This window comes from Gordionus sp. m RMFG-2023, chromosome 3 (assembly GCF_954871325.1).
Source record: "Gordionus sp. m RMFG-2023 chromosome 3, tfGorSpeb1-WG-v2, whole genome shotgun sequence".
Taxonomy (NCBI): domain Eukaryota; kingdom Metazoa; phylum Nematomorpha; class Gordioida; order Chordodea; family Parachordodidae; genus Gordionus; species Gordionus sp. m RMFG-2023.
In genome coordinates, this window is record NC_088777.1 from 39,572,099 (window position 1) to 39,585,425 (window position 13,327).

At 25.0% G+C, this 13,327-nt stretch overlaps 1 protein-coding gene across 1 annotated transcript; it reads right to left on the reverse strand.

Annotated features, from left to right (window-relative positions):
* Nucleotides 1–356: 356 nt before the first annotated feature.
* LOC135926225 (rho GDP-dissociation inhibitor 1-like) lies at nucleotides 357–6,647 on the reverse strand. Its single transcript, XM_065462016.1, has 4 exons — nucleotides 6,378–6,647; nucleotides 6,254–6,337; nucleotides 6,055–6,195; nucleotides 357–855 (listed from the first exon to the last, which is right to left on the reverse strand). The coding sequence occupies exons 1-4, from the start codon at nucleotides 6,607–6,609 to the stop codon at nucleotides 647–649; spliced, it is 666 nt and encodes a 221-aa protein (XP_065318088.1). The 5' UTR covers nucleotides 6,610–6,647; the 3' UTR covers nucleotides 357–646.
* Nucleotides 6,648–13,327: the final 6,680 nt, after the last annotated feature.

Consider the following 13,327-nt stretch of genomic DNA (forward strand, 5'->3'; position numbering starts at 1 on the left):
TGGCCATTATACATATAAACTATAAAAAATTATCATTGCGTAATAAAAGTGTTCAAAGTAAAAATAAATAAATAATAAAAGTAGTATTTCCATAAAGTTATAACCACATATAACACAGGGGTGGACTGGCTATAAGGACAAAGTGTCAGGATCTTCCATGACCCCCCAAAGTCAATGAGGATACCTTATTTCCCCTCATTAGCAAAATAAATCAAAATAACCACTAACCATAAGTTCTATATGAAAGCTTTATTTAAGTGAGAAGAAACTAAATGATATATATATATATTATTTTGGTCGTTATATTCCAAAAAATGTAACAACTATTTTTTATCGACGCTATCTAATACAATACAATAACTCTTTTATCTGAATTAGTTGTTTATTATTAAATATAAATAAAATAAATGAAAATGATTGCTTAATATTGAGCCGTGGTTGAGATTATTTGATTAGCTTAATTAAAAATTTATACATATAAATATTAAATAAATTTACATATATAATTCGACATGATAAAATAATTGGTAAAAAGATAGTTCAATTCAATTAATAATTGCATAATATGAAGATATAAGCGCGCGAAAAAGCTTATACAATTGATCTTTTAAATCAAGTGTAAAACTAAAATAATATGATTTGATTTTTAGCCGCAACATTCGTCCCAATCTTTTTTGATCTCTAAAACCCACTCCCATCGCAAATGTTCCCTTTTATCGTCATCAATAAATATGGATTTAACGTTATATGTTCCCCTAGCCAATAACCCGGATGGGGCTTCTTCAATGGGCGTTGTGTAATGTTGTAAATCGTTTTTGGGTCCATAACAACCGATCATATGCACCGTTTTGTCGACTAAAAATTTGTCGAAATACAAATAATAAGTAATTCAAATTATTGATTTCAACAAATGTTAAATTTAAAATCAATATTTTATATATAATAAAAAAAATCTTATATTATTAATATCAAACAAACAAACACTCATAAAACCAGGGTATTAATTACTTTCTTGTGATCTAACATAATTAGTTGTGTTTAATATAATTATAGAAAAATTATTTTTATTTTAAGAAATAATTATATATATATATAAGTAGGCACCAGCCTACAGGAGTATATTTGAAGTTAAAGTCTGCAACGAATCAGCCAGGTAGTTAAATTAAATAGGTGAACGATAAGAAAAATTAAATAAAGAGCGGGGGGGGGGGGGGTAAGAATATTAAATGAGAAGAGCGAGTCTTATATTTTTTATTTAGAATATATTTATTTCAAAAATATTGCATCAAACAAATCACTTATTAAATTATTTTTAAACCAATGGGAGAGAGTGTATAGCATTTTTAAACTATTTTTTCAACAGGATTGTGGGCTAGTCTATCGCATATCTTTAATTTAAGGGATGGGGGTGGGTGTAACTTAGTTAAAATTGCTCACTCCAAATATAGCATATAGAACGGTCCACTCGTACAATTTATTTCGGCGTAACATGCCATAATATTCAAAATTAAAACAATTCGATCTCAATTGTTATCAATATTAAGGGACATAGATGTCTTTTCAAAGGCACCCATCCAATGCATCTAATAACACAACTTAATTAATCAATAGTAACTCGATATAAAAAACCGAAAGGTCTAAAAGACGGCCCGAATTTGGAATATTCTCTGGAATTAAGGTTAAAACAATTAATATTATTTTTCCCATAAACATGTGTTTAATTTCTATTATTTTTAACGAAGGAACGGTTCAGTAAGGAAACGACTTTCAAAGAACAAGGCGAAAGTAGACCACAGTACAAAGAGTGTTTATTTTGGGCTTAAATACCTATAAACAAAATATAAGTGTTTTTTTAGCGTATTTAATTTAGGCATAAAAAAAATATGGTAACTAAAGAAATAGTAACAATAAAAAAATATTTAAGAAATAATAAGATCAGCTTTCATTGAGATTAGATTATAATTTCATTAGATATACTATTTAGCTAATATAATACCTCTTTGTTAATAAGTCAATTGTTAACAAAGGAATGAATTTAATAGAATCTCAAGGGCCAAATAATCTCTTATTAGTGGGGTAGGGATTGATGAAAGAACCTGCAAAATCAACAGATCTTTTGGATTCCCAGGGGTTATGAGTTTAAGATTTAAATATTTTACCATAGATATAAATTTACATTGTAAATTTAACATTGCCAATGGCCAATAATATTTGGTAAGATTATATAATATATTAATTAAAAACGAGGATTTAAAAATCTGAAATGAAATTAAGTGGATAGAAGTTGGATGATAATGCTAAAACTTGTTGATGATTTATAATATTGATTATTGAAACAGCTTCAGATATTATTAATGATTGTTCAAAAATTGCAGAGAAATGTATTGAAACATTATTACTGGATTTGGCGATAGCACCTATTTATATATTTTATCCAAAACCTTATTTGCTATTTTATCATATTTTCATTTAAATATATTTAATATAGGTAATATTAATAGATCTTTTTCACATTTGAAACTCATTCTTTAACTGCAAAGATTGAGAATGAGCGAACAACTCTTGTAAGATACCAAGCTAATATGTATAAATAAAATTTCAGAAAATGATGCATGACTATGCTTAATATTTTTAAAATATATCAAATTTAAAATAGAAAAAAATTATATTTTTTACAAAGCTCTTTTTTGAGACATTTATTTTATAGTGATTCATATGCCGGTTATATATATTTAATATTTTATCATTTATATTTATGAATTAGAAATTGTCAATATTTTATTGTCACTAGTTCTAATAAATTTCTGAAGAGATATTCTTAATAACTAAAGGGAATTTTTTTAAATAATTTCCCCCCCCCCCCAATATTAAATTCTGTGTATGCAACTGGTCATGTATACTAAATTCAATATTTAAATTGATTTGTTTTTAATGAATACCTAAATCCAAAAATTAAAAATGAGCCCTGTTCAAATTATAGTCATCATATTCAGAGCAAGACAAAAATCAAAAAATGCACTTTTTCATTAATTTGACATGGCATTACTCTATATATTTAACAGTTCTTCATCAGCAATGGAATAAAAATAATTATAATAGTTTGATAGCCATTTAATATTTTATTTTATTCATAGCAAAATATTAGTGCTGTGATATAACGTCAAAAAGTAACGCCAGTTACCTGAGTAACGGTAACGTGTTCCTTTTTTTGAGTAACGGTAACGCAATACGTTACTTTTTTCTTAAAAAATATCAACAAAAAGAAAAACACAATTATAAAATTACTTTTATTTATTTTTTAATTCTTAATATAAATAATTTAAACCGAGTTTTAATTCATATCCTTCATTTTTATTTTAACTTCTCGTTGTTAAATTTTCTGTCGAAATTAATATTTAATCAAAATTCAAAGTAAATGTTAATAATGATATTATTATTCTTATAATTTGTGTTAATAATATTATATCCGTAGTACTTACTTCTTCAGTGAAGATGATTTAACTCTTCCCTGGCCCTAATTTGAAATATATTTAAAACCAATAAAGAACATTAATGGTACCAAGTCTACACTTTGTAAATGTAAATTATGTCCCAACACAAATATTTCAACCTCAATGTCCAGCAGTTCAAACTTAAAAAAGCATTTTAAGGTAAAAAAATAAATATATCATTATTTTAAACATTACTTTAATAATAGAATAATATTCCTTCATAATATTTTGAAAAGCTTAATCATGAAATTAAAATATAAGTAGGGCTGTATCGATATTAAATATCGGATCTGATCAACACTGATATTTAGCCTTTTCCAAAATATCGGATAGGGCCGATACTTATAAAAAACCGATTCAATCTTTTTACTTTTCTTTTTTTTGTTATTTTATGTTATGTATATTTATTATACATTTTTATAATATTTTCTAAATAATTTTTTTTTAAACAATGCAATGCACAACACCCTCTAAATTTTATTCTTTTTTAAAATAGATTTATAGTATTTTAAAAGTTTTTTTTATAAATAGAAAGGAACACCCAAAGTTTTAATTATCTTAAATCTTTTTAAATAATAACGCCAATTTTTTTATTTAAACTTTAAATAAAAGAATATTTTTAAATATGGTATCTGAATTATGGAAATATTTTACAAAAGACAAAGATAATTTTGCAAAATGCGTTATCTGCGGAATCATCTGAGTTTACCAGTAAGGCTGGGGATATCGATACTCCATATCTTAGAAGCTTATTAACAGAAAATCTTACATTTGGTTCAAAGGTGGGTGATGAAAAATCAATATAAATATCGAATCGGGTTTAAAACAATATCGGATTGGATCAGTGAAAAATATGTGGATTGGCACAGCCCTAAATATAAGCAATTAAATTATACTACAGTATTGGGCTGGGAACCAACATTAAAAACCCAAGATTAACAAAATATTGGTTTTAGTTCAAAGTATTATATTGAGTTTTTTATATCTTCTATTTCTTGTTTTAGTATTGCTATTGGTTTGACTATAATTTTTAATAAATTTAAAGAATAAAAAATAGTGATTTTAAAAAACCTTGTTTAAATAATATATATATATTATATTTAAATGAAATAGTGGCGTAGCCAGGATTTATCCAATAACAAAATTTTACAGAGAATTTCTTTATAGATTTTATTTATTATTAAAATACTATATATAACATCCCATTATTTAACCAGCTGTGTTGAGCACTAAGCACTCTTGTTTGTCTGATCAAAATTTTGAAATCAATTGTTGCTAAAAATTGTTACATAAAGATGTTATCTTATAATATATTATTTTTGTATAATTTTATTTATATATATAAATATTTTTTTTATAAAACGATCTTATATATTCTTTTTGTAAAGTTTTATTTTTTTATATATTGTCAGAAAAAAAATATATTATTTTTGTATATATTTAATTTTTTTAAGTAACGAGTAGCCCGTTACTTTTTTAAAAAGCTAGTAACGCACGTTCCTTTTTTGAAAAGGTAACGAGTAATGTTAACATGTTCCTTTTTTCAGATGTAACAAGTAACGGTAACGCGTTTCTTTTTCGTGGAAACGTTTACAGCACTACAAAATATAATATAATTAGGGCTGTGCCAATATTAAATATAGGATTGGATTGGCACCAATATTTAGCGTTTTCCAAAAAATATAGGATCGGACCGAAACCTGTAAAAATAAGATCCGATCTTTTTACTTTTCTTTTTTTGTTATTTTATGTTATGTATATTTATTTTACATTATTATAATATTTTTTTTATCTATTATAATATATATTTTTTAAATTATAGTCTTAAATAAAAAAATTAAATTAAATGCACAATTTGATTTTTTGCATAAAAATATTGATTTCTTAATTACAGAGTAATATTTTTTTTATCTATTATAATATATTTTTTTTAAATTATAGTCTTAAATAAAAAAATTAAATTAAATGTATAATTTGATTTTTTGCATAAAAAATATTGATTTCTTAATTACAGAGGGGGGTAGTGAAAAATCAATATAAATATTGGTATCAGTTTTGAATTAATATCTGATCAAATCGGTGAAAAATATGCAGATCAACACAGCCCTAAATATAATTCATTAAACCAGGTCCAATTTTTTAATATTAATTTCTTAAGCCTGGGCCTAAGCATATGCAAATTAATTTATCTTTGACTTATTTTTTTAACCCTGTATAAATTCCATTGTAAAATAATATTTAAATATCTCAAAAATTAATATTTAATTTTTTTTAGATAGAACCATTTTTTGTGCTTTGTTTTTATTAATTTTACAATAAATTTCAAACAATGAAATTTAAAAGATGTTATATCATACCAGAACTGCTTATATCCAAAATAGGGAAGAACTGGTCTCTAGTTTAAACCTTCCAAATTATAAATTGGTGGTATTTATATTATCCAATCTAAATAGTTCAACAATTTTAAAATCACATTTCAGAACTTCTTGTAAAGATGAAAGTTTACAAAAATTAAAGGCATAGATATTTAAAGACAAAAAATATTTAATAAAATTTGTACTACCTTTAATTCCCTTTCGGGAAAATGTTTGAACATATTTTAAACCATAAACCATTTCTCTTTGGACATAAAAATTAATTTTTAGAGCATAATGAGCTCCTTCTTTTATAAATACATGGTCATTTTTTATTTTGGATAAGTCCCCTAGAATAAGATTTAGAAAATATGGTTTATCATATATGTATATATTATAATATATTACCACTTAAATCTAATTCTCTGTCAGGTCTATCCTCTACAATCAATGTTAAACTCTTTGGCAAAACAAAATTCATATTGGTTTTATCTAATGACAAAAAATTTATAAATTAACTAGAAAAACAGACCTAATATAATTTTTTTCCCATGAACAGCTTCACCCAAGAGCTTCTCTTTATATTTCTGTAAGCTTTCATCTTCTTTATCTATACTGATAATATCATTAATACTCCGTTGCAGAGGTGGGTTGTATTCATTTGTTATAACATCATCATTACCTGATTGTCCATTGCTTGGGTTTTTATTGAGATGGTCCATGTGTTTCTGATTTCCCTGCTTATAATCGCATGTGCAATTCATCGTAAAATTTTATCCTATTCTGTGATTAGTCCATTAAAATGCGGGGAATATTTTATTTAATCATAATAATGGAAATAAAACGGTGTCAAACAACATTAAAATTATTTTTGAGAGAATTAAATATAATCAAATTTAGCAATCTAACTAGATATAATCAATTTAGTAATGTAATTTTAGAAAACAAAATTACTAATAATCCAAAAAAGGACATGACATTCTATATTTTAATCATTTGAAATATACTATCCATAGAGTAATTCCACATCATATTACCGATGTGGAAAAATGAGTTGCTTAGGACAGGGTATTTTTTAATCTTAGTCCATGAAATCCCAGGATCATACCATAGAACAATGTAAATCACTTATTGGTAAATATTTTTATAAATAATTAGCTATGACCCTTATTATTTGGTTAATAGCATACTGTGTATATAGTCAACCAGCCAATGACTCAATTTTAATTTCCAAATGCAACATTATCAAGTTACTTACAATATAAAATTTTTAAATCAATTTATTTTAAGAGAATATGCTTAATATATTTCAACTCCATGTAGTAGTAATATAGTGATTATATGTATAATTGCATTATAATACATATATAGATAATAATGATATAATGATTATACCAATGATATTATCATTGATATTTACATATTTGATTTATTTGGATATAAAAAGAGATCTTATATTATAAATTGGATCATTTAATTTTACATGATATCAAATTTAGTTAATTTTGTATAATAATAAAACTGTTAGTTGCTTGATAAATTAAATCCCTACTAATTCTCTCAAGACCGACATCTAATATTCTATTTTAGACAAGACTTTTCCCCGATTGTATTTATGGTGGAGGATAGAAAAACCAGTTTATTGGAAGCTGGTGCGGAGACTGTAGACTACCTATGTGCGCCTAGTATGGGTCTGAAGATTAAGAGACGTTTTCAAGAGACTGGATAAAATCTAAGCGCATTTGTTATGGGTCTTAAGATAAGAGACGGTTGTGAAAAGAAAGATTTTTTATTCTCGATATTTTAAAAGTTTTCATTTGTTCCTCCTCAATTTTATAATCAAAAATTTTATTTATAATCAAAACAGTTTTTAAAGGCTTTTAAATTTATTTTTTTGCTTAAAATTTAAATTTAATTTTATTTTTAATAACAATTGTAATCGTAATTGATTTATATTTTTAAACCTGATAAAAAATTATATATTATCAGTTTATTTTACATGATATCAAAATTTAGTTAATTTTATATAATAATAAAACTGCTGTTTGCTTGTTAAATAAAATTCTTATTCCGCACTACTAATATCCATTCTACAAAGCAATTCCCCTCAACCGACATCAAATACCCTACTAATTCCTATCAATACCGTCCAAGAGAAGCTAATTTCCCCGCTTGTCTTTATTATATAACCCTAATTAAATAAATAAATATAATCATTTATTAATTGAAAATTAACAAATTTAATATTGTAATTAGCCGAGTTAAAATCAAACTATATTATTCATTTTTAAATTTAATTACTATGCCCTAAAAATAGTCCAAATAAGTATAAGAGATTTCTTTATAAAAAATAAGTAGACATATAGTTTATAATCCTCTATTATAGATAATTGGTTATAAAATATTAGACTGTAGGAGGCCATATTAACATATTGTCAAAGTAATACATTATTTAATAAATATTACAAATTATTAATATTTTATTTAGATATTCAATTTAACTGAGTTAACTTATAGATTAATTGGTAAATCAGAGATTTCTCATTCGTTAATTGTAAATTTAATATCTCTAGGCTTGGGAAAATTTTTTCAAAATTATTATGGGTTGGACTGGGCTTAAAAAATATTTCTCAAAATTACTATTGCCTTGGTTTTCAAAAATTATTAGGGATTGAAATGTGCTTGAGAAAATCTTTTTAAATTATTAAGATTTTGGATGCTTGGAAATTTTTTATAAATATTGTAGGCTTGAACCTATATTGTAATGTGAAATGTTAATCTTATGTTAATATTTTTATAAAGAAATATATTTTCCCCGTAGACTAATAAATCAGAGATTTTCCCTTCATTAATTATAAATTTAAAAATCTCTGGGCTTGGTTTCAAAATTATTATGGGTTGGACTAGGCTTAAAAATTATTTCTCAAAATTAATATTGGCTTGGTTTTCAAAATTATTAGGGATTGAGGTGGGCTTGAGAAAATCTTTTAAAATTATTAAGATCTTGGATGCTTGGAAATTATTCCCAAATATTGTAGGCTTGAACTTTTATTGGGATTTTTTATTGTTAAATGTTAGTCTTATGTTAATATTTTTACAAAAAAATATCTTTTACCTGTAGACTAATTGGTAAATAAGAGATTTCCCCTTCATTGATTATAAATTTAATATCTCTGGGCTTGGGAAAATTTTTTCAAAATTATTATGGGTTGGACTGGGCTTAAAAAATATATCTCATATTTATATTGGAAAGCATTTCAAAATTATTAGGAATTGAGCTGGGCTTGAGAAATTTTTTTTAAATTATTAAGATCTTGGATACTTGAAAATTTTTTCTAAATATTGTGGGCTTGAACCTATATTGGGATTTTTTAATGTTAAATGTTAGTCTTATGTTAATATTTTTATAAAGAAATATATTTTTCCTGTAGACTAATTGGTAAATCAGAAATTTCCCCTTCATTAATTATAAATTTAATATCTCTATGCTTGGGAAAATTTTTTCAAAATTATTATGGGTTGGACTGGGCTTAAAAAATATTTCTCAAAATTAATATTTGCTTGGTAGGTATTGAAATAGTCTTGAGAAAATCTTTTTAAATTATTAAAATCTTGGATGCTTGAAAATTTTTTCGTATTTTTAAGCTATCCATTTTGTAGGGCCGCACATTGAGCCCTTTTATCTCTGATGAATATTTTGTCTAACTGAAAATTATACAAGTACATTTTTAAAATTTAACTAAATTAATATAACAATTTATAAGGATCCTACTTTTTAAAAGCTTACCATTTTGTCGGATCCACCATTGCTCTATTATTCCTGCTGATTATTTTGTATAATGCTGAAAAAAATATAGATAGTACATTATTTTTATTATTATTTTTATATATGATTTTATATCTATTCTAAAAAATCATTATATATTACAATATTTATTTCTATTCAATTAAAATTATATATTTATTCTTAAGGTTCCTACCTTTTTTAATAATTCTCTTTTTTATTCTTTCAATAAAAAATACTAAACGGGGTTTTCTATTTTTATGATTTTATATTTATTCCAAAAAAATACATATTACGGTATTTATATATTATTTAAATTATTCTATACTTATTCACAAGGTTCCTATTTTTTTTTAAGTTTGTTAATTGATCTCTCAATGGTATTTTATTTTATTCCAACCTTATAAAATTAACTTGAGAATTATTTTTTTTACTCTAGAAAACTATCCCCATCTTATTTCCTCTTTATAATTGTTCAAATATTGATATATCAGCCATTAATAATGAACAAGTGCAAAACAAACCTTTAGAATATCATAATAGGCTCGATAAGTCCCCCATTTTGATGATATCCCTCCAACTACTAGATATATGTATCTATTATTGACCCATCTTTACAGTATTTTAATGTTCGTTTTATTTCAATAATAATGTTCATTTATATTTTTGCCTGATTTCTTTATTTTTCTAGGCTAACCCAACCTTCATCCCTCACATTGCTACAAAACATGATGAATCTATTAAAGATAAGCAAAGAAAATAATGACGATTAAACAAACGCCTTACCCATTCTAGAGTTAATGGTAGACAAAATAATAGAGAACTACGCTTGAAATGAACTCATCTGGAGGTTTATTTTGTTTTTTTTATCTTATGATTTATATCTATGTTTATTTTATTTTCACCCAGTTCTCCAAATAATATTTCTATCACCACTACCACAATCCCTATGCCACCTCTGCCTATTTTTTAACAAATATAAGCATTTAATTCCGTACTATCATTCACTTCACTAGGAGTTAATATAAATATTACTTTATCCGATTCTCTAAAAACTATCATGAATATTTAGAGGAATGTTCAAACTTGAATGTACAGTATGGCCAATTTCATCAACTTTATTAATGGAAAAATATGCAGTAGTTCTGTCGTGGCCTTTATAACAATATTTACGACCGTTTTATAGTTGAGTTAACATTGTCGTTCATGATTCTATTTTAGAGGGGGATACCAATGCTGACATTGACAGAAATATCGTTTTGCGTTCCTCTTTTACCAGTATCCCAAGGCATAGGCATATCATCTTTATCAGGACGTAATGTGTTTTGTACACTGCTTTGTTAATCCGTCATTACTTTCATCTACAACCCTAAATGATATAAAATTATACATTAAATATTTCCTCTCCAGACAACCGCCCAGATTTATTTTGTCGCTTTTTCCACAAAAATTAAAATGTCAACAAGGATTTGCTCTTAATTTTATCAAATACATAATAATTAATCCTCATTATTTTTTTAAAAAATTATCCTAAATTTATATGTCAATAAAAAAAATATCTTAAAAAATATATAAATAATTTGCATATAAGTTTCATTAGTGTTTAATGGCATTTTTGTAATTTAAATAAATATCATTTTTTTTAACTTAACATAATATATAATAAACAACAATTTATTTTTTAGATATAATTTTAATTGATCATATTACAAAAAAGTATAAGAGTCGGTTATTTTTAATTTATTTGTCATGATTCTCTAATAAGTGGTTTGGCCAGGCCTTCCCAGTTTCCCTTAATACGGAATTCACATGTTTTTTTTTACATCTTAAACAAATTGGTAAATCAGATATTTCCCCTTCATGTGATGATAAATCAATTAAAAATTTAACTATCTCCGAGGTGGGAAAAAATTTTCAAAATTATATTGAATACGACTAGGCTTGGAACCTCAAAAATAATATTAGCTTGTACCTGACATGGGAATATCTTTTACAAATTATTAAGGGTTGAGCTGGGCTTGATAAACTTTATTATAATTATATGCTTCTTAATATTGTGAGCTTTGACCTGGCATGCCATCTATCGTAAAAAAATGAATAAAGATCTAATTCCCCGTCATTTTTGACGGGCTTTCTACTAGTTACAGTTAATTTTTAATAAATTTTACTAATAAATTCTTTTGATAATAAATATAAGTAACAATTTGCATTAAATTATTTAACGCCATCTATTCATTTAGAAACATTATTAAAATTTATGCATCTTATTATTTATCCCACAAAATGTAATAAATTAGGTATCTTTTCTTCCTTTTTTTTACGTGTATCTAGGAAAGTTATTTTATTCTTATTTTAAAAACAGTTTTGAGTTAAATTTTTAATACGAGTATATTTTTTATATTATTACAAACTATTATTATAAGATATAATATACCAACTAGAGGTGGTGCGACAATAATATATAAAATATTAATTGCTTTAATCATAACACTCTGGTTCTTATTTTATAGTTGAAAAATGTTTCATTTCTAATATAGCATCCTTGCCGTGTAAATAACTTAAGGCTTCAATATTGCATAATTTCTTCTAAAGATTTTAAGTGTTTTTGTTTTATCAATTTATCTAACATAATAAATTCTGATATGAGTTAACATCGTGAGGATTATGGCTGACTCCATATTAATCAGCATCTATTATTTGTGTAGCTATATATTTTAAGACTATTACTACAGCTGCTGAGAGCATATGATTGCATATTTTAGATAAGCAATAATTGTAAACTGTGTAGCCGTTTATGTATCGTTAAAAATGTTAATATCACACAATAATTTTATCGATTACTTATCTAGCTTCCACCATGTGATCTAAGAGGAAGCTCTAACCACCATATAGTTTTATGATTTGGATTTGTCGTTTATATTCTCTTCAAGAATTGTTGATTTGGTTAGACCTATAAATTTCTCCTTATTAGTTCATTCTATAAAACATTGTATAAAATGGCAACAGAGAGTTAGATTAGTTTCATGACCTTTTCTCAATGCAAGTGGCTAAGAATTATATTATATTATGTGGTTTTAAAAACCATTACCAATTGAGGCATATGTATGAATGAATTAACCTTTTTTATCACTTGTAATTCTTTATACTAAAAAATTTTATAACAACGATCGAAAATATATTATATTGTAATAAATAGATTTTGTATTAAAAAATATTATTTTTAGAAATATCTTGTATTGTTTTCACTATTTATATCAGTTTATTTTTTATATGCATAATATAATAAATGACAAAATATGAAATTCAGAATAATTGTTCAGAGTTAGCAAATTTAAAAAAAGTATAATATATTAATATAAAACCCGGCAAGGCTAGGCAAAAACGGGCCGAAGGCTCGCAAATTAAGGCATAACATTTTTTTAGTTGAGCCCCCCGAGATTGTAAAGGCTAGCGACGCCCCTAGAATTATCCATATTGTGATAAATTATATTTATTTTAAATTAGAATTTTCTATGAGTCTTCTTAATTTGCTGTCTATTTGAATCGCGAATAACATAGAAGAAATAATTCAAAAAATAAACTTTTACCAATCCAAAAGAATAAATAACATTTTTACCATTTCAAACCCTTTAATCCCCATTTTGAACGAATTGGACAAAAAATACGATGAAGTGTCTTACTATCAGAGACATTGTGAA

Coding starts and splice junctions, on each gene's coding strand:
- LOC135926225 (XM_065462016.1), bottom strand. CDS start 6,609: ATGAATTGCACATGCGATTATAAGCAGGGAAATCAGAAACACATGGAC. Junction 6,338..6,377: donor TGGGAAAAAAATTATATTAG/GTCTGTTTTTCT, acceptor TTTTGTCATTAG/ATAAAACCAATATGAATTTT. Junction 856..6,054: donor TTCCCGAAAGGGAATTAAAG/GTAGTACAAATT, acceptor ACAAATTTTTAG/TCGACAAAACGGTGCATATG.